General features: G+C 37.3%; 1 protein-coding gene across 1 annotated transcript in view; it reads right to left on the bottom strand.

The window, feature by feature from the left end:
* Positions 1-226: 226 nt before the first annotated feature.
* Positions 227-20,156, bottom strand: part of ADAMTS20 (ADAM metallopeptidase with thrombospondin type 1 motif 20) — an 88,625-nt gene continuing 68,695 nt past the window's right edge. Inside the window, exons 29-39 of the mRNA XM_071423578.1 lie at positions 13,913-14,080; positions 12,523-12,699; positions 11,036-11,206; positions 10,200-10,400; positions 9,937-10,066; positions 9,688-9,782; positions 9,495-9,589; positions 8,963-9,096; positions 8,157-8,248; positions 5,904-6,008; positions 227-5,230 (exon numbers count right to left, since the gene is read on the bottom strand). Coding sequence (XP_071279679.1) covers positions 5,141-5,230; positions 5,904-6,008; positions 8,157-8,248; positions 8,963-9,096; positions 9,495-9,589; positions 9,688-9,782; positions 9,937-10,066; positions 10,200-10,400; positions 11,036-11,206; positions 12,523-12,699; positions 13,913-14,080 — 1,458 coding nt within the window. The 3' untranslated portion in view covers positions 227-5,140. The remainder of the gene's footprint in view (positions 5,231-5,903; positions 6,009-8,156; positions 8,249-8,962; positions 9,097-9,494; positions 9,590-9,687; positions 9,783-9,936; positions 10,067-10,199; positions 10,401-11,035; positions 11,207-12,522; positions 12,700-13,912; positions 14,081-20,156) is intronic.

The following is a 20,156-nucleotide window of genomic DNA, read 5'->3' as shown; positions in this document are numbered from 1 at the left end:
TCAGTATTCATAAATGAGGGGTTTTTGCTTTCCAAAACAAAATAGTAATGATGAGCAAGACAGAAAAAGCTTGGTTTATTCCAGTTCTTTAGAGAGAGTCATTTGTTACAATTTACAGCTCAGATTCTCCATGTTGCATGCTTTGTTTAATTATGTAAATAAAATTTGAAAAACATATGTGGACAAGAAAGTTTTGTTGCAGGAACAGAGATAAAACACACACAGATTAAAGAGGGAAACATTTGTTTATTGAAAAGGAAAAGGTTCTGGATGGCAGCACAGAGTCAGACATGAGACAGATGAATGCATGCACAGCTGTTCATGTTTAAAGGCAGAATATAGACATAAATACAGTTAGATCTTTGCTCTGCTCTGCTGCTACAGTATTTTTATACAATCAACTCAAAGGAATATCTATCATAACTGAACACAAGGAGAAATTTATCAGAAACAGAGATTGTTTCTTTAAAGCTAGGATAAACAAAGCCCAGAAAAAGCCTCTCAACCTATAGTATTGCAAAATAAACTTAACTGTGCAAAAGCAAACCACCTTCTGTGGATGGCAATATTAAATGTCAGATCCAAGTCCAAGTCAGATAGCTTGTATTTCTGTTTGAACAAAATGCAGGTAGTTTACCCCTACTATCACAGTTCTGCTCTGTCTCAAGGAAAGCCAGTACTGTGAAACAGGAATGCCCTTTACAAGCAGTATTTTTTTTCTATGATCTATAAAGCTTATTTTCAAAGCACACCAGAAAGAGAGAGGGCCTCCCTCCATGTTTTAATGATTAGATTATGATTAGTGAGACCATCCTGAAAAATCATAAATGCTCAGGAAATGATGGTCAAATACCATAGGAGAGCAAAACAGGCCACACAAGAGAGACCATAAGGAGGTCTATAGATACAAATACTTCTCCAGAGTTGCCACTTTCTAGCCTTTAAAGGACATTTTTCATATTGATTCTGCCATGGTGACCTCCACTCATACTTTTTCTGCATCAAGTAAGATACCATGCAACTGTTCAAGGCATTTAAGTGCAGCCTTTAGTATTTCATGCTTCAATTTCTACAAAAGTAGAAATATGGAAGTCTATCATATCATGAAAACTAATTATTGAAAAATGCTTTGACAGGCTTCTTTGGTGTGCAGTAGGAAATTGTTTCAATTTATAAATAAGGCCAACATGGATTTACTGTCAACATGGATTACTGCCAACATGGATTACTTTGAAATCTCAGTTGTGATGTTTACAGATGATGCTTATTTTAATGTTCCTTATTTAAATATTCAGTTATCTTCCTTCAAAGTTATTTTTGTAAATCGTTTTCCTTTATCTTTTCTAAGTTAAAGTTAAAATACTACAGCCTATTTCTGATCCACTTATAATTCAAGTTCAGTTTTGATAGCCACAGAACATCAACTTTCACATATCTATTTGTTTCTTTATGGAAACTGTGAAAACAACCCCACATACTCCTTCCTAATTTTTTATACTAATACTAATTCCTAATTATTTAAAGCTTTGCAAGTTATAGAAATCACTTGCAAGATAGTAGTGTTTTATTCATATTCTGAATTTTCCAAGAATCTCATGTTTTACTGCATTAAAAATGCAAAGACACAAACCCCCTTCCCTGCTACATGGAACTGTCTTTTCAAACAGCCAACCAAACACAGAAGTTACACTGAACATATTCCAGGTTACAGAAGTGGAAGAAAACCCCAAACATTTCCTTCATCTTGTCAAGTGTGTCTTGGATATTAAAGCCTTTCAGTTAGATAAGAAAACCCATGACTGTCCATCAGAAACCTGCATGTGCTGAAATCACTCAGTCACAGCTCTGCCCATGAGTGTCAGATTGACTGTACAACACCCAGGTCCAGATCAAACACCTGGGCATATGCTGCTTCTCTGCAGAGGGAGAGTGGCACAACAGACCAAGATCAATTCTGCTAGAACAGACAACTCTAAGTGCACCCAGAGCCAAAGTTTCCATCTCCTCTGCCACCTCCCACAAATAACCTTTAGGGAAGTACAAGTAGAAGACATCTAGAGGATGAATTCATCAAGAGAAGTCACAGGTACTGTCACACGTCAAGTGACATTTTGTTAGAGAAATGTGAGAAACAAGGTTTTTCATACCTAGTCCCTTTTTGGCACTTAATATTCAGATAAGCATTAAATATGTTTGTGTACACAGACAGGTAAGTTAAGTGCACACACACAGCCAAGTGCAGTTCTGTCACCTGATGTGTAATGCTGCCATTGATGGGATTGAAAAGATCCTAGAAGCCATCTAACAAAGCATGGTTGCCATCCTCTTTAGGTATTACCATTTATCTTTATTTCTTTTCTCTATGGAGCAGTGATAGGGCAGTTGAGCATTTCATTTCCTAGGCATGACCCAAGCAGGAGAGCCGTGTGACTGTGACAGCCACGGGCAGCTCAGCACAGGCAGACCCAGGAGGTGGAGCCCACAGCTCTGTCATGGAGTGCCCTGCCATTCTGGCAAGCATCTTGGCTCCACAGTGGGATGGAAATTCAGGGAAATTTCAATTAAAGTATATGGAAACATCTTACTGCAAGTACAACCCATGATCCTCTTTTTTGTTTGCATGGCCTCCTAACATGTCAGCATCATCAAATCTCCAGTTTCTTCAGAGCTGATCATTAGGCTTACATCTTTCTTAAATTGCCCTCAGGACAAAAAGTTAGAAACTTGAAATTGGGATGACTGATTGAGCCCTTTTTCCTCAAAGAAAGGAGAAAAAAATCTTACTCAGGGAAGTCACAAAATGTCATAATGGTTACTTTTTCCCTTCAGTAGGCTGAAACTCTAAATCAAGGGTATAATAAAGAAAAGATGCAAAAATCCACAATACAATATAGTGCTGTTCTATGCAAAAGTTGTACCACGTGATATCCTAGAAGTATAGAAAATACATTTTTACTCAAAAATACATTTTACTATCCAAGAAAAACATGATATATTGAATACTGCATTAAAAGTCACTTTTTTTGGCAGTGGATTTACAGAGTGACTTTGTGGCAGCAGAGCTGAACACTTTGTAGCCTTTAGATGAGCTGAAAAGAAAAAAGCTCTGTTGGGGATAGAGGCAAACTGCAGTTGCCCTTCTGCCAAAGCAGCAGGCAAGGGACCATGCTATAAAAGCTGGAAAAAGAGAGGAAAACTATTTCAGATTTCTACATTGTTCCAGTTAAAAACTTACAAGGCAACCCCCCCACAAAAATATAGCTAATCATGGGAGGATAACTGGAAAGAGCAGACAGACATGGAGTTCTTCCCTCTGAAGCAGGATTTGCTTCAATATAAATTATTCCTGTAACTATAACCTCCAGTTATTCCAGTACATGTCAATGTATACCACTGTAGAGGAGCATTAAGAATGTAATTATTCTGTAAATTATCTTATTTCAGCTTAAAGAAGCTGAAATGTTTTTGCAACATTTTGTACTTAGAGTACAATACCAAAAAGAACCCAAACAAAAGTACCCTGGTACCATTCACACAAGCATATTTATTATATAAATATTTTATAAATTACAAGATTTTAATTGCAAATGTAAACACTTCTAGGAAAATAACGTTTTATAGTCTTATTAATGTTTACAACTATTATAAGGCACATAGTGCAAAAATACATTTCTGATGCAGAGATCACAAATAATTACCTACATGTGTTATCTTAAAAGAAGCTGAGTACACTTCTGTGGTACAGTATTGTTTTTAATTAATAAATATTGCTAATTCATGGTTAATTTGTGGATAAAAATGTGATATAGCTGCCACTTGATCTACCAATTATACTGGCTTGCAAAATAAATATTTGGTTTACAAAATGTGTGTGGTCAGAAAAATGCATGTATAGTTATTTGGTACATTATAATTATCTGGTACAATTATCTGGTAGAAAATTTTATTCTGAATACCTGAGAGTTTGCCCTAAAACACATTATCTGTATATGCATATATTTCTACAGTTCTGGATTGTAAGAAAATACAAACCAACAAATCAAAGAACTAGATAATTTTTTAAACCTTGTAACTCTTCTTTAAATAGCAGATGTTAGAACTGTATTTACAGACATTGAAAAACCAAACTGAGTCAAAGATGGACACCAAAACCACAGTGGGTGTTGCCTCAGATTTTTACTAAGGTTATTGAAAATGATACTGAATCAGGCTTTGAAGGATGCACACTAATGCAGCCTTTACTAATGTGCCACTGGCCAGGGTAAAGGAGTAAGGTGGATATGGAAAGTGTTTAAGCAGATACATATTTGTGCAATTATACACCAGATCCCATGGTAAACAGAATGCACTGCTTTCACAGTATACATGGATGAGAGGCAGCGATTTAAAATCAGGTTTTGAAGCAATTTGTTTCCATATTTTCTTTTCCTGTAACCACAGCAAACCTAAGACCTGATGTTTAACATATGCTATAGAGACTACAGAGGTTAAACCACAATTCTCAGTATTTCTGCTAGGATTTGAGCACCACAAAGAATATAATGAAAGGGATGGGGAAAAATGCTTTCACTGACAGAGAAACACACAGATCTATAAAACTATCTCAAGCATTTTGGCTATGTACTTTTCAGCTGTAAGTTATTGACAGATAAACCCTACAAGTTTGCATAAAATTGGAAGTATTGAAATTACCCGTCTCTTTATATAGCAGTAAAGCTTTTGATTCTATATTTTAGCACAATCTGTCATAAAAGATCAGCAGAGGATAAATTTTACTGAATACTGCATAAAGAATTATACTGGTAAGTTACAGGTAAAGAATTACAATTATGGTAAAATTTAGAGTGTTACCCATGGAAGTAATCCCAGTGCAATTTACTTGTTAGTACATACTGTACTTTGAATAAATGCTTCTCCAGTAAAACCTGGTCTCTGATTGTGATTTATGCACTTGCTAGCCCACAAACAGATAATACAACCTTGAGTTAATCCTGAAGAAAACAGGAATTCTTATTAGTGAATGTTACAGTAATGGTCACTACAGACATGAAAAAATTACACTATACACATACAGAGCACCTAAAATTTGAGCCTAAATGGCAAATGTCCCTGCTTTGATGCTCCTAGTACATCAGAGTTCTCACTGTACTTGAAGTTGGAGACCAATAATTGTGTTAGGAACACATTTTCCACAAAATCCTCCACATCTTCCATATATTTTAGTACCATCCTAGGAATTAGACAAAGAGAAGAGTCAATCAAGAAAAGTGATTGAAATCACAGTTGCACAAAATGCTTCTCGAGGTTTGCAGACCTTTTGACAGATCATACAGACCTTTTGACACAACAGACCTTTTGACAAATCATACCTAGAAACACTAAATCAAGAGACAGCAGCATTAGCAAAACAGGAACAGAGATCCTTTATCACTACCACTCTACACCTTGTTCCCAGCTCTCCACCATTCCCAGGCTTACCATCCAATGTTGTCTTAAACCTGGCACACTTACTGTTCTTGTTTAACTTGTTTATTGGTTTCCCATGCTAATAAAGATCAGAGTAAGAAACAAAAAGGATAATCTGTAGAAGGATAATCTTGAACAAAATGTGGAGGCTTGGGTGTTGTGTTTGTGTATTTTTAGAAGCATATTCAAAGCCTCTAATAAACCAAATTAATACAATAACCTCTTAAAATCAGTTAAGTGAAGGGTAGGCAGGGAGTACTGATCTGATTTAAATACTGGACAGTATGTTTAAACATTGTTGAGGAAAACTTTAAAGGGTCAGAGACTTTGAATGCTATTTCTGATTCACAAAAATCACTGTAGCTTTCACTACAGCCAACACTTGTACCTCTTGTTCAAGCTGTAAGAGCAGGTAAAGGAAAACAACATTGACTCACGTGGGATTTGTGTATGTCAGCAGTGGCATAGTTGCCCTGAGCAATCCATCTCACTGTACTGGATAATCTCAGACCTGTACCAGCCAAGTTAATGCTGAACTGGCCCTAGGGAAAAAATTTAAAAAAAGTAAAAAAAAATTACAGACCTGATAAACAACAGATATAGAAGCTATTGATTCTAAAACATTTACCCACACAAATACAGACTCTGAAAACTAGCTTCAGTCAGTTCCTATGAGAATAGGAAATATATTAAAAGTAACAAATTTCACTACCTTGGTAAACAAACTGGGATACAGAAAATGATTAAATTTCATTCACAGAGAAGTGCAATATGCTACAAAGAAGTACTGCCCCCACAAAGAGCCTAATGATTAGTTCAGGCAACACTAAAATCAGAAAACTGCACACCTCTGCATTATTCACTGAAAGCCTGGATTTCTGTATTCAGACCTAGTAATTTTTTATTGCAAATGATAGCTTCTCTGTTTTATTGCTTAATAATGTCATACATATATAAATATATATAGCTTTCATTATGATGATTCATTTAAATTCTGTTGCAAAAATTCAGTTATATTGCTCAGTGTGGCAGATTTATTTTGAGAGCACTTCTATGTAAAGATGCTGTGCTTAGAGCACTCATGTAGCTCAGGATGAGCCAATAAAAACTCATATGGATAGGGTAGGTTGTTCTCCAAGTATCCACAAAGTGGAAGACTTCCATTTAATGAAGGAGGAAATTCATACAAATGGTGTGGACTGATTTCCATTATTAACAGTCCCAGAGTAACTTCTTTCACAGTGACATCCTTTTGCAAAAATAAATGAGAAACGCTATTACAATTACAATGACAGCTCAATAGCTGTCTGATGTATCATGCAGCATGTGCAAGGCCAGGAACAGATTTCAAGGACTAAAAGTACAGGAATGGAAAACTTTTGACTGCATCAAAAGTGTCACCTTCAGTCAGAACTTTTAGATGGAAATAAATGTGTCAGTGCCAAGCCATGTAAGCAGAATGACCTCCCAACAGGAGCTACACACAGCAAACAGATTTGTATCATGCTGCACCCAAAGGACTTGCAGGTTGAAGGCATCCAATACTGTAATGAACTTCAACTGTTTTCTTATCAGGAGTTTAAGTCTGCCAAACCTAGGCACTTCATTTGTACATAAATTGCACATGAACCATCTCTAGCTGCCCTTGGCTGTGCCCACCCACAGCTGGTCCTAAGTTTAGGCAAGCAGGAGAGATGGGCAACAGGGATTCAATTCCAAGCACGCATGAGCCAGTTGGTCTTAATTCCTTTATAACCAGTGAAAAGAAATTCACTTCCAGAGGACAGTTGATCTCATCATAAATTGTCTAATAGTGTAAGGTAAGCTGAAGTGTTTTCTAAGAAATCCTGTTTCTGCCAGGGGGCTGCAAAGGTCAACTAGCTCAGACTAGGGCTACGTCTGCATCATCAAGAAGGACAATGCAGCATAAGCAGACCTGTAAAGTAAAAATTGGCCCAGAGAGCCCAAGTCTGCAGACAGTACACAAATTAGGGGTTTATTTTGGACTAACTCTCCCCTAGTCCCAATCCTCAATAGCATTAGAGTGTATTAAGATCCTTTCTCTGAAGCTCATTGCTGGCTTTAGCTTCATCCAAAAGGGATCCGGTTCATGTCTTTCCAAACTACTCTCTGATGTGAAACAGCAAACAGCAAACTGGGACAATATAGAGATTAATCTAAAAAGCACCACCCAATAAAACTAGAACACTAATGTAGACACAACAATCCATGTGGAAATTTTAAAGTAACCTGCTAAAAAAAAAAAAATTTCCTCTCATAGTCTTCAAAGGCATGAAGCATCAGGAGAGAAACAAAGAAAAGATTAGGAAAATTATGCAGGATTATAGAAAAGTCATTAGAGGAGAACAAAGACTGAGAAAGCATTAGGGGAAACAAAGGATACATCAAATCCAGAGAGGCAGAGCAGTACATGAAACACACAGAAAGCTGGAGACACATACATGGAGCCTACAGGGAAAGGGTGTAATAAACAATTTGGGGGAAAAACTGGAAGGGGGGGATGGTGGAACAGGAGAGAAGAGAGTAAGAAAAAAAATACTTATTAATGTTGTACACTTACCTCACAGAATAGGAGATTGGTTTAGAGCCTTACAGATCTAAACAAGTCACACATATTTTTTTTCCTCCTCTTATGTAAACATTTCAAGGGAGTAAGAAATCATAAATACCTGTGGACATCTGGCTGCACTGTAGCAATCTCCAGCTGTAGCAAATGGTACTGCTCTCCCAAGTATAGTCTGAGCAAAAAGAAAATCTGTAGCTAGAAAACAGAAAATTACTCAACACTAACGGCTGCACTTGAAGTTCAGGGGGAAACAGGGAAAAGTGTGAACACGGGTGTTTTATTGTTTGCATTGGGTGGGGTTTTTTTCTTTGTTGTTCCCTTGGAAAGGAAGGTTGTGTGTTTTGATTTGAGAAACGATGGTTTGAATTTTGGTTATTGCACCACTAGTCCAACCTACAAGGCCAGATTTCTCTCGGAGATATGAGTGGGTTAGGAGGAAGATGGATGTGCACTCGGACACTGCACCAAGTGATCTGAGCCAACTTGCCAGCTTCAGGCAGTGGCTTAAAGCTCTGCAAGATTCCCTGTCCATTTATTTAGTGTCTGCCAAGGTCTGAGAAGGTACTAAGCAGAGTTCCACAGGAAAACAAAATGCTGTGGACTAAAATAAAATGAAATAATGGGAACAAAACCTTAGAAAATGAGGGTAGTTCACATACAAAATATGAATCTGAGATTCATGCCACTTGATCACTTGGGACAATTAAACAAGGTAAGTAGTCATGTTCTTTCTTTTTTTTTTTTTTATTTGACATTGAATTCTTAAGTTAAATAAGAATTTTGTTTGCCCCAAGACGTCACAGCTAGATCTGTAAGTGGATCAAGTGGATCAAAATATAATTTGGCAATTGTGGCCACATACAATTTCAATAGAATGCTCAAATTGGCTGAAACTAACAAAACGCTTACTTTTAATTTGCATAGAAGTTACGTCAAATCTTATTTTGCTAAAAACTGTGAAGCCAGCTGCAAGGTAATCATTTCGACAGGCACAGTCTTGCCTTCTGCTTCCATTGAAGGGACATTCATATGGATTCTGCAACCTAAAGAACAGCAAATATTTAGTTTTCATTTTGAGATTTTTTTCTTAATATCATAATGAAAAATAAGTGTACTGAACTATGCCACATAAAAATATTAGACAACCTTTACTGAACAACAAGCTCAACTTTTAATCTTGGCTCAACTGAAACACTAATGTGGATTTCTACCAAAGTCAAGGCAGAAAAATATTATAATAATTTAGTACAAGTAACATAATTTCAGGCTGGAAGTATCCATATTTCTGTATGTGTGCTCACATACCTGGATATTTAAAACCTAAGGAAAATCAAGGAAAAAAAATCCTACTCTAATTTCTCACAAAAAGTAAGTATTATTTTATTATCTTATTTTGGAAGGAATAAATGCACTTCATAACATTACAAAACCACTTCTGTACCTGTATCCATATACTTCAGAAAAGTTTTCTGCTTCACCTTTTACCAATGTCAAATATTCTTTGGGATTCTCTAAGTTCATGCCTGAGCAATAAATCTGGGAGAGAAAATGCAACCCTTTAGCAAAATTTTTATTAGAAAAGAGTTATTTCATAAAAATATGTACTAATAAAAACTCATAAATATTAACAGTACCTTTATCATCCTTCCCTTAATGTTAAGTAGGTATTCACCATCCCTTCTCATCCCTTTTTTAATCTGCATATCTTTGCAGGTGGTAAGAATTTCACCTTCAAAATGAATGATTAAATCATATTAATATTTCAGGAACAGAGCTTACTTTTAGGATTTAATTTTCCATAATTGCATTCCAAATATATTTATAGCTTTAATATAAGTAACCTGGGAAAACATTAACTGCATAAAATCACAGCTATCACTTACATTCTTTCTCATGGCAGATCTTTCTGGCATCTGGTTTTAAATGGGGCAGGCACAAGTCACTAGATAAGCCATTTTCAGTCATACACTCAACTGTTCTCTGCTTTATCCCCACTCCACAAGATGCTGAGCACTAGACATAGATAACCATTAAGACTTAGTTTAGAAAGAAGCAAATAATTAACACCATTATGTCAGCAAATTATTCTTGGCATTTATTCATGCTAGAGGCAGCTATAAAAATGAGCTTGCACATCTGTACTCACTTTGGTCCACTTCCCCACGGTCCAGGTAGCTGCTTGTGAACATCCTTTGACGTTGCATCTGTAAATGTAGGGGGATGGCTGTACCGGGCACTCCGGGTACGCTACAGCCCGAAGGCCGTGCATGTGCCGCCTTTGCACAGAGTGGATTCCAACACAGTAGGGCATCCTCTGCTGGTGACCAAACCCACAGCTCTCTGAGCACTGAAATAAAATCCCCAAGCACAGAGGTCATTGCTGTGAAAGGTTCTGGGACGTTTCTGCAGAATTGCATTACAGGTAAGTCAGCTCTGAGCCTTGCTCTGGCAAAGCCTGTCATCGGAGGCGTGCCACTTGGGCTGGAACAGCAGTGCACACAAGTGAAGGCCTGCAATTGCTGCATGTGCAAGGGCCACAAAGCCCCATGGTGCCCTTTTCTCAGAGGTTCCAGAGCCATTCCCTCTCAGCTGTGACCCATGCACAGACATGCACACACAGGCAGTGCCGATGTACAAGGGAAACAAAGCACTGATCAAACACTTCACAGAAATCAAGGAAAGCTTTTTGGTTACTTCAGCGAGGTCAGCTTGCAAGAGAGTTTCCTGGAAACCAGCAAAGAAATCCTGTGGTAGGGGCAGCTCTCCTCTAGTTAGTGATCATAGGTCCTGGGTGGTTAAGGGAGGACTCATAGCAGACTCTACAATAAGTCATAGCTGACTTAGAAGGCCAATGTGGAGAAAGTTCAGGCACGTTCAAATGTAAATATACTTCTCCACATATGTAACCTAAATTTTACAGCAATATAACATTCTTAGATGTAAAGATATATAAAAGATGTATGAGCAGTACAATTAGTGTACCTGTGACAGTTCTCCTGTGAGCACAACATATTTAGAGGGAGATAGCCCGCAGGTTTTGGATGATGGAGGCTTTGTGGCAGGATCACAGAAACTGTCATCGACTTGGAGCTGGTTTTCATTCACACATTTTACTTTCCTGTAGATCTCCTTTCTCCTAGATGATGCCGAACACTAAAAGTGAGAAAATTAATCACAGTTCAACTAGACATGTACAGAAGGAAATTACCTTCTGATTGGCATACACCACTAAAACCCAGACAGCAATACCTTTTGACATCTGCTATCAGTGTCAGACTAAATTATTCACTGAATCAGAGTATTTTACTTTGTTTTCAAAGTACTTCTAATCAGGGAAAAAAACCCAAAAAACTGCATAGAGTAACAATGACACAGTAACTGTTGGGTGAGACAGAGAAGAAAGTGAAAAGGTCAAGCCAAGATAATAGGCTGAGGGTAAAAACCCTTCCATATGAAAAGGAAAGAGACAGAAAAGGATTTCAGTGAAATATGAAGGAGTAAGTTGGTCCTGAAAACAAAACAAGTTGATCTTGAAAACAGAACAAGAGGGAGAGGGAGATGGACAGGGAGAGGGAGAGCCTAGAAAATTTAGTATGTCAGATTATCAATATGACACAAATGCACAAAATCTTTTTTTGTTTAATGTTAGAGAAAGGCTCTTCTGCACACCATTTCAGATATTATACATAATTTTTGGGATTTTTCTCTTCCCCTTCTTTATATGTTTGTAGTGCAAAAATAACAAAAGTTATTACATTTTTAGCATGTAGAAAATAGTAATTACACTTTTAGAAATGACAGCTCTTTCCTGAAGGTATCTGTAAATGTTTTTAAATATGCAAATAATACAGGGTAAGAGAATGCTGAGTTTTATTTTCTTATCTTGCTTCCTCTTTGGTAGGACTATAATGAGATTTATTTTGCTTTTTATCTTTTCTGTGACAAGAAAAGATGCTTCACATTTTTTAGATGTTTTAAATCTTCCATACAGAACTTCTTATAAATACTGTCGTCCAAGGATTTTACCTCTGTAGTGTTTACTTCCACAAGACATTTCTTCTGCATTTCTGTTCTTAAAAAGCTGGTTTTTAAAAAGACATTTCATAATAAGGATTTATTAAACTTCTTATGCACTATGTAGAGAAGTATGTAGAGATAGTCCTATCAATAAGTACCAGCTCAGAACTCCACCAGAGCTTTTGTCTACAACAATAGACAAGCAAATCTTGTAGAGATTATAAAAAGGGAGTATAAATAAAGTCTTTGACATTTTTTGTCACTTTTGAAGTTTTGCAAGCCTGACCTTCAAAATTTCTAGCATGGTCATTTGTTATTCTGCAACACAACAGCTACCAGAAATACATCCAAATATGGGGGGGAAAAGAAAAATTTTAAAAAGGACAGAAACCAAACTTATTATGCCATATTGTATGACTCGATGAAGTCATACAGGTTAAAACCTTACTTACATTTTCCCATCCCTGTGCCAGCCAGCGGTGCTGAAGGCAGGGGGGCAGCTGGCAGTGCCTCGTGCTGGCGGGGCGCCGGTCACGGCTGCACAAGGCGTCACTCACGGCCGGCCCCACGCCTGACACCTGGCAGGAGATGTCCCTTTGCTGAGTCCCCTCTCCACAGGATACAGAGCACTAAAAGTGATCAAAATTAGTTGTGGCACTGTGAAACGAGACCGTCCCCAGAGGGAGTATAGCTGTCATTAGAAGTTCTTAGGATATTATTTAAAATAAACTTCACAGCCCTTGTGATATGAGTACAATACCTGAAGAAATTTATGTTGAAAATGCAAAACTATAATTAAACATTTTAAAAATACAGAAAATAATTGCATCTGAGGTACCTAACTGAGCTCTCTGCCTACCTTTATTCACGGTAGGGACGATCACGATAGACATGCAAAGCAAAAGTTTACATTTTTGCAAGATCAGTGATTGAAGCTCTAAGTTTACATCTTGTCTTTATTAGAGACTGACAGTCTTGTCTGTTTTAAAGTACAAATACTACAATAAAAGAGAAAAAATCTCAGTGTTTCAGGTTAGAAAATCTTGCAAAAAGTGTAATATTCTGAGGACACTATCTTTTGCAGGTAGTACTAACAATTTCGAACCCTGAAGAGCTTAAATGCCAAATGCCTCTTTTCCTTCTTCTTGGCCAAAGGAATTTCACCATCCCACTAATGCTTGCTGAGATAAATCTAATTCCCTTTTACCCCAGGCAGAAGCACAATTATGTCCCAAAGCCCACCTAAATGCCCAAGCTCAATCATAAAGTTCATATTGCTCTATCAAGCCTGGCCAAAATGTGGAGAGGGGTACTGTGTCCAATGTGGGGAATCTTGTGTTGAAAGAGTGTGCGAAATACAAAATATTGCAATGTGCTCAGTTACACACAATTTTACAACAAGGTGACAGATGTTTTATAAGACCAAACCAGGGAAAAGGCCAGTATTTGTGCCCACAAACCCTTTTTCTTGTCCTTTTCCCACAAACTTGGCTCCATTTCACTATATAGACTAAGATAGCAAATAGTGATATTACTGAATTCATTGCAGAAGGTAAGAAGTAAGCTTTAAAATTCATTGTTAATATACCAGGTAAGATGAGGAAAGTCCTAAGTAGCTATTCAGTACAAAATTGAGATTAGCAAATAATTTCAGTTTTCACTTACATTTATTTTTCATTACTCTTAAAAGAAAGAAAAAGAAAATACAATTAAGTACTTGCTAATTTGTGAATTTCATTGCAATGTGTGCACTCACAATTTTTCCCAGTGAAGCAGTGTGTCATGAATATGATATTGTCTTGTATTTTCATGGAGACCATAATTATGGAAGCTTTTACATACCTCTTTCCATCTGCTGGCCTTCCAAGAAGGACATCTTCCAGCTCTACATATTTTGTATGTTCGTGGTTTTTTCAAATGTTTGCAGTTGTCCTCTTCTATTTTTATGTGGAAGCTGTTAATGCAATGCACATCACGAAACTTCAAACCTTTTCCACAGGAAACAGAACACTGAAAAGAGAAGTGTTATTTCACTACTTTGCTAAAAGTCTCAGAGCAATAAGAAAACCAGAAGAAGTTGTGGCCTCACCCAAAATGGACTCAGCCATTATAGGAGTTTCTGTATCATGACAGAACATCTGCTATACATGTCTGAAACTTCTCTGTGAGCTCTCTCATACTGACCACTACAGATCAGGTGCCAAATATCTCTCACATCTTCATTCATGTCATCATTGAGAAATACCCGTGCTCAGCCATCCATATCCATGCAGGAGACAGCTTGATACTATGATCTCACAGGAACATGCTCTAGCAGCTGTTTCCAGATGTGTACTGCTATTTTCATGTAAGCACGATGCTTATCACAAGCACCAAAGACAGGAAAATGCAATATCATGGCGATGTGTGTTTCTAGCTAGTAGGCTACAAAGTCATGTTTGCTTGGCAACTCCCCTCCATGAGCTTTGGGTATCTTATGGAATGTGGCAAACAGGCAAGAGAAGAGGTATGAAGTAGACACCACCAGTTTTAGAGCGGTGCTTGGCTCTAAAATGGGATACTGGGGCGGATACCCCCCCAGTATCCCATTTCTTCAGAAGGCTGCTACAAGATACAGAGCTGGTTCTAGGACCTTCCTTCCTTCCTTCCTTCCTTCCTTCCTTCCTTCCTTCCTTCCTTCCTTCCTTCCTTCCTTCCTTCCTTCCTTCCTTCCTTCCTTCCTTCCTTCCTTCCTTCCTTCCTTCCTTCCTTCCTTCCTTCCTTCCTTCCTTCCTTCCTTCCTTCCTTCCTTCCTTCCTTCCTTCCTTCCTTCCTTCCTTCCTTCCTTCCTTCCTTCCTTCCTTCCTTCCTTCCTTCCTTCCTTCCTTCCTTCCTTCCTTCCTCCAATGTAAACTGTTGGGGCTGCAGGTTTGTTCTGTGAAACCCTGCCTGGCAGGGCGCCCTAGCCGAGACTGCAGCGTGCCTGATGGATCAGGCTCTGCTGCAGAAATGGCCATTCCTCTGCTAAACTGCTGGACTGCTGTCAGACTTCAGTGAGGTTGGATTTCAATTCATCACATCAAGGACATCCTATGCACCTACAGAATAGGGCTACAGGGCTTAAAGAGCTTTCAGTCAAACAAGAAAGTCAATCACCTGAACTTCTTCCACATTAGCTGGCTACTCAGCTGATTTCTCTTGAACCATGAACAATGCGAGTATAACTACTTTAGTGTTTCTTTCTTAAATATTGTCCTTAATCCTATTTTACATCGTCCTATATAAAAGTTTAGATCAATGGAGATGATTTTTTTCTGTCTGGAAAGAGAACATGCTTAATTTGATCTAGGATTTCATCCATGATTTATTTTATGCTTGGAAAAGCACTTCCTATGGGAAGATAGTTGATTCAGGTAGAAAAATAATAGTCCAATAAAATTCGAATTTTTTAGTGGATGTGAAAAAAATTATATATAGATTTCCTCAAAAGAAATTACGATATTTCTCTTCCCTTTATGTCATATCATCATCATCTACATCATTATCATTACATGCTAACTTAACGAAGCATTTTTGAATACATACATCTTCTATTTTCAGGAAATTAAGTTCAGGTCATTCACCTTTCACTACAAAACCTGGTAAATATTTGCCTGAGAACTACAGCTGGATGAAAGTTTTTAAAATAGAGAACAAGTAGCTGCAATAAATTATTCTGCTAGGTAAGAAATGTTTTTGTTTAACAGTTTGTTAAACAGAATCTCAGCTTACTCAGTTGTCCTCAATATCACAAGGATTTCTATGTCTTTAAATATTTATATGTATAAAGGTTTAATTGAAACTGCCACTGTGCTTAAAATTAAAACTTTGCAGAATGAAGCAATACATTTGTCACACAATAAAACGGGTGGCATTTTTCTCTTATGCAACAATACTTAAAAAAAAGATAAGGACACTGATTTGGCCACAGTTTGCCTTTTACATGTCTACTCTAAAATCTTCATGAAAAGAATGCTTGTTCCTAAATTACTCCATTTTGCTCTCATCAAAACCCTTCAATGTATCTTTTTAAAATAATGTTCTTGTAGTTTTACAATTTATGTTTTTTTTTTTTAATTTGGAAAATACTTTAAGATAGGAAAATAACAAAAAGTACTTGAAAATGTAATATGTGACTAATGTATGTCATAAAACTTAAAATGTTTAAATCATGTCATTATAAAACCCTTTCAGAAGACTTAGCTCTGGATTTAGAGGATTTATTTATCAAAGAAGGCATGATAACTTGCACAAAAACTAGAATTCTGTTAGTATCTGATAATTGACTCTACCTTCCCTTAAAGCTTTTTTCAAGAATTTCAGACACAAACTATAGACATGAAGGACCCCTAAACTCTAAATGTTCTTCCCTTTAATTCTTTAGCAGGAAGTGAAGCGCAGCTCACAGTTACTTAACCTCCTCCTATGATGTGTCAGAGAAATCCTACATGTCCTTCCTTCCTCAATGGCCTCCACTGCAGAATAAATCAGGCTCCAGAGAGCTCCCAGGAGAGCCCCTCTTGTGCGACAGCATTCCAGGCTGAGAGCTGCAACCAAAGAAACTCTCCTAAGAAGTCTCCACTTCAGGAGGTGAGGCTACCACAACACAGAATAATCTCACAGCAGGGCACACTCTCACTCTAATTTGTTGCCCTCAAAAATAAGTCCTAGGACAACACTTTTCAGCAGATTCATATCTTTTTTATATACCTTGTGCAGATATATTATACTCAACAGAAGTTTTATTTCTTGTACAGGGCTCATGGCTGCTAACAGCAACAGACTATGCATTATGCATTATCTTATCCTGCATCCCAGCCTTAGAAACATCTTCCCATATCTCTACTCACTAGATACAGCATTACACATTTACTTCTACACAGGTGAGAACTTGATCTGAATTTCTGTGGTTGGCCTGGTTTTTTTTCTCTTTGTTGGTTCAAATTCAACTGAGTTATATCTCTGTTATATTTAAATGTCCTTGTTTGATCTTTATAATTTGTGCTATTACTTCTAAAGAAAAAAACTAAAGATTTTTGTGTTAATTTATTAGAAGGTATAATTACCAGTTCCACAGAAATGCCTGCTTCTCTTTTATAAGGATGTTCTACTTACTTTTGTAATTAGAATACAGGAATTAAAAGAGGGAGTTCAGAAAGGAAAATACCAGCTTAGATGTTAAAAATAACAGAGGCTTTATGAACAGTTATTACAAATACTTCACTTAAATACTGTTTAGCTTTGATGGCTAAAAGTAGCTGAAACCTAGGTATCTTAACGTAAAAATACAGAAATTCAGATGAAAGATGCTTAAAATCTGAAGGCAGAAATTACTTTCAATTATTTTAAGAATGTTCACATTTTTAAAAACTAAAAAATATAGGAAATATAAGTTATAACTTTTTATAAGTTATAATTTTAAATAACTTTTCAGTAATGTAACTTGAATAAGTAAACTGATCTATTTTTTTCCTTTGCTGTAAAAGACAATAAGTTAAAAAATACTGCTAACTCATATCATGTAAATATCCACATTTAAATAACTTTTTCCAGGGAGATTTTCATTCCATATCAATTTAATGTTATGTTTAAAACTTAAAAACACATGTTCAACATGTTGGGACTATATCAAAAAGCATTAAATGCATTAAATCCTTAAAAGTGTACAGAGACAATATTTCCGCATATAGATTTGCTATCTCCTTTTTTCCCATATTCATCACGATCTGATTCTCTGTTCACATGTATCCAAACCTTCTGTTGAATATATCTTGCACTGAAAAAAAGGACTGTCACTCTGCAAGAAGTGATTCACTTGCATCCTCTTATGGGTTTCAACTTCAGAGCTTCTCAGCTGGGGATTTTTTGTGGGGTTTTTTGTCTGTGTGTTTTTGTTGTTGTTTTGTGTTTTGGCTGGGTGTTTTTTACTTCATTCATGAGAGAACACTGATGTTTAATTCATTATATTAATGTGGTTTTGCTCTGAAGGAATGAAACTCCTGATGCTTGTAAAAGCTAGAAAACCCCACAGATATTAAGTATCTGTAAAGTTCTTAATATAAATATAATTGCCAAAACTTAAAAACAAAAAAAGCACTAAACAAGATGTGCCTCTAAGCAGCTTTGCTACAGCCAAGTGCTGGGGGTACTGCATCTCCTGAAATTTCATGGAGCAGCTCCTGCCCACTTCAGAGTGGTTCCACAGTGCCAGATTCCTACATCTGCTGCAGTGACCATCTCCCACCTATCACAGTGTGAGGAGTAGAAACCTAAATATCTCTAAAGACCACATCCCGTACAATTTCACTGAGACATCAATAAAATTTAGGCAACTGATTTAAGGACTGTTATTAAAGCCTTGCAAGCATATCAGTTACAGAAGCACCTAGATTGCCCTGAGCCACAGCCAAGGACCTTAAAAATGTTACCTTAAAATTATAACAGTCTAATTCTACATGCACAACCTTTTTAACAGATTGGCCCACTCGGGGCTTTACAAACTCATAAGGATAATTAACATCCTTAAAACACATTTTTCTCTATTTCTAATAACAAGTTAAAGAAAGAAATTGCTCTAAGTGTACACTGAGTGCACAGCAGATGAGTGAAGCACACTGCAAAACACAGTGATAAATGATATTTAGTGCAACTGAAGAAAAATAAATGCTCCAATTTTATTTTTTTAACCACGTGAAAAAGCTAATACACTTGCCATGGATGAGAAGACTCAGGATCATCAGCGGAAAGTTTCAGAGGTTAGATTACTCTGCATGTATAGTATTCTCCTGAAATTTGGTATATTCTGGCTTCATTCCTTAGATAATATATAAAAAAAGAGTTCTTAAAAGGATCACTTCCTCCCAAAGTGCTTTGGATTCATATTCAGGCAGGCTCAGCTATGTTCTTTACTGCATAGTGACCCACCTTCAGCAAGAGGAGACTCTTCCAGTTCAACACACTGCTCATGGGAGACTCCTGACCAAGTAGGTAAGTGTTGCCTGTCCTCCATCACAGAGAACAAATAGCAAAGACAGAACACCAAATCACTCAAATGATGAATAAAAACATTTCATCAATATCAAGTGGGGAATGCCTTTGCATTTGTGTACAGCCAGAGCATAGATCCTGCTCAGTTCCTAGAATGAAAATATAGATTCCATAGAAGATCTGAGTGGGATTGGAAGTGCCTAAAGGCATCTAAATGCAGCTTACAGGGAGATGTCTTGCACTGAGCTCTAACCCCACCAGTCAGTATTTTCTTTAGAGAGCTGCATACTGAACACTGAGCTAAGACACCTGCCTGCCTGGCCTCCCTTCACCTCTGTAATGCCAGTAACAAGTGTCAAATTCTCACTGGTGCAGGAGCAAAGCCTTGTTCTGTGCTCAGGAAGCCACTCCTGTCCTCTCAGTGCATCGAGCTCACAGCACATCTCCTACAGGGCTGAACTTTCCCCTCCATGAGCCTGTGTTCCTTCTCAAAGCTCCTCACGTGTTATTGCACACTCTCTGTGGAATATGGTCCTCTCACTGCTTGTTGCCCACCCTGATGTGGTGGTGATCTTCCCAAGGCTTCACTCTCCTGACTGGGGAAAGTACAACTGCAGTAATTCTGGCTGCTTGACCACCCTCCACTCTAACTTGAACATGGTCCTTGGCTACTTGAGAGCGGTCCTCAGGGCTCAGTTTGTCTATAATGTGGTTTCATTTGTATCACATTCCACACAACTGGAGGTTTATGGTGAGAGAGCACAATTTTCCATATATTTTCTGCAGATTAACCACATAGGAAGAAAAAATCCATAAGAACATTAAATCTCAGAAGAAATATGAACATTTCCTAAAAAAAATGCAAATTGAAAAAACTCCATCCCGTTAGCATTTTACACAGAAATTCTAGCACTTGTCTCAACATTGGATAAAGTAATATTTCCCATATGCCATGTTCTTTTAAAAACATAAATCTGCAGTAAAAGCTGGACTTCATTACAATTGTTCAAAGTCATTCCATAACACTGCTAACTAGGATTCATCTGTTTGTCTTTTCTTCATAGCAATAAAGTTCTGTAGG

Source organism: Agelaius tricolor, unplaced genomic scaffold, assembly GCF_023055355.1.
Source record: "Agelaius tricolor isolate 1412-34295 unplaced genomic scaffold, bAgeTri1.0.p SCAF_3, whole genome shotgun sequence".
Classification (NCBI taxonomy): Eukaryota; Metazoa; Chordata; class Aves; order Passeriformes; family Icteridae; genus Agelaius; species Agelaius tricolor.
This window is presented reverse-complemented; position numbering and strand designations above follow the sequence as displayed.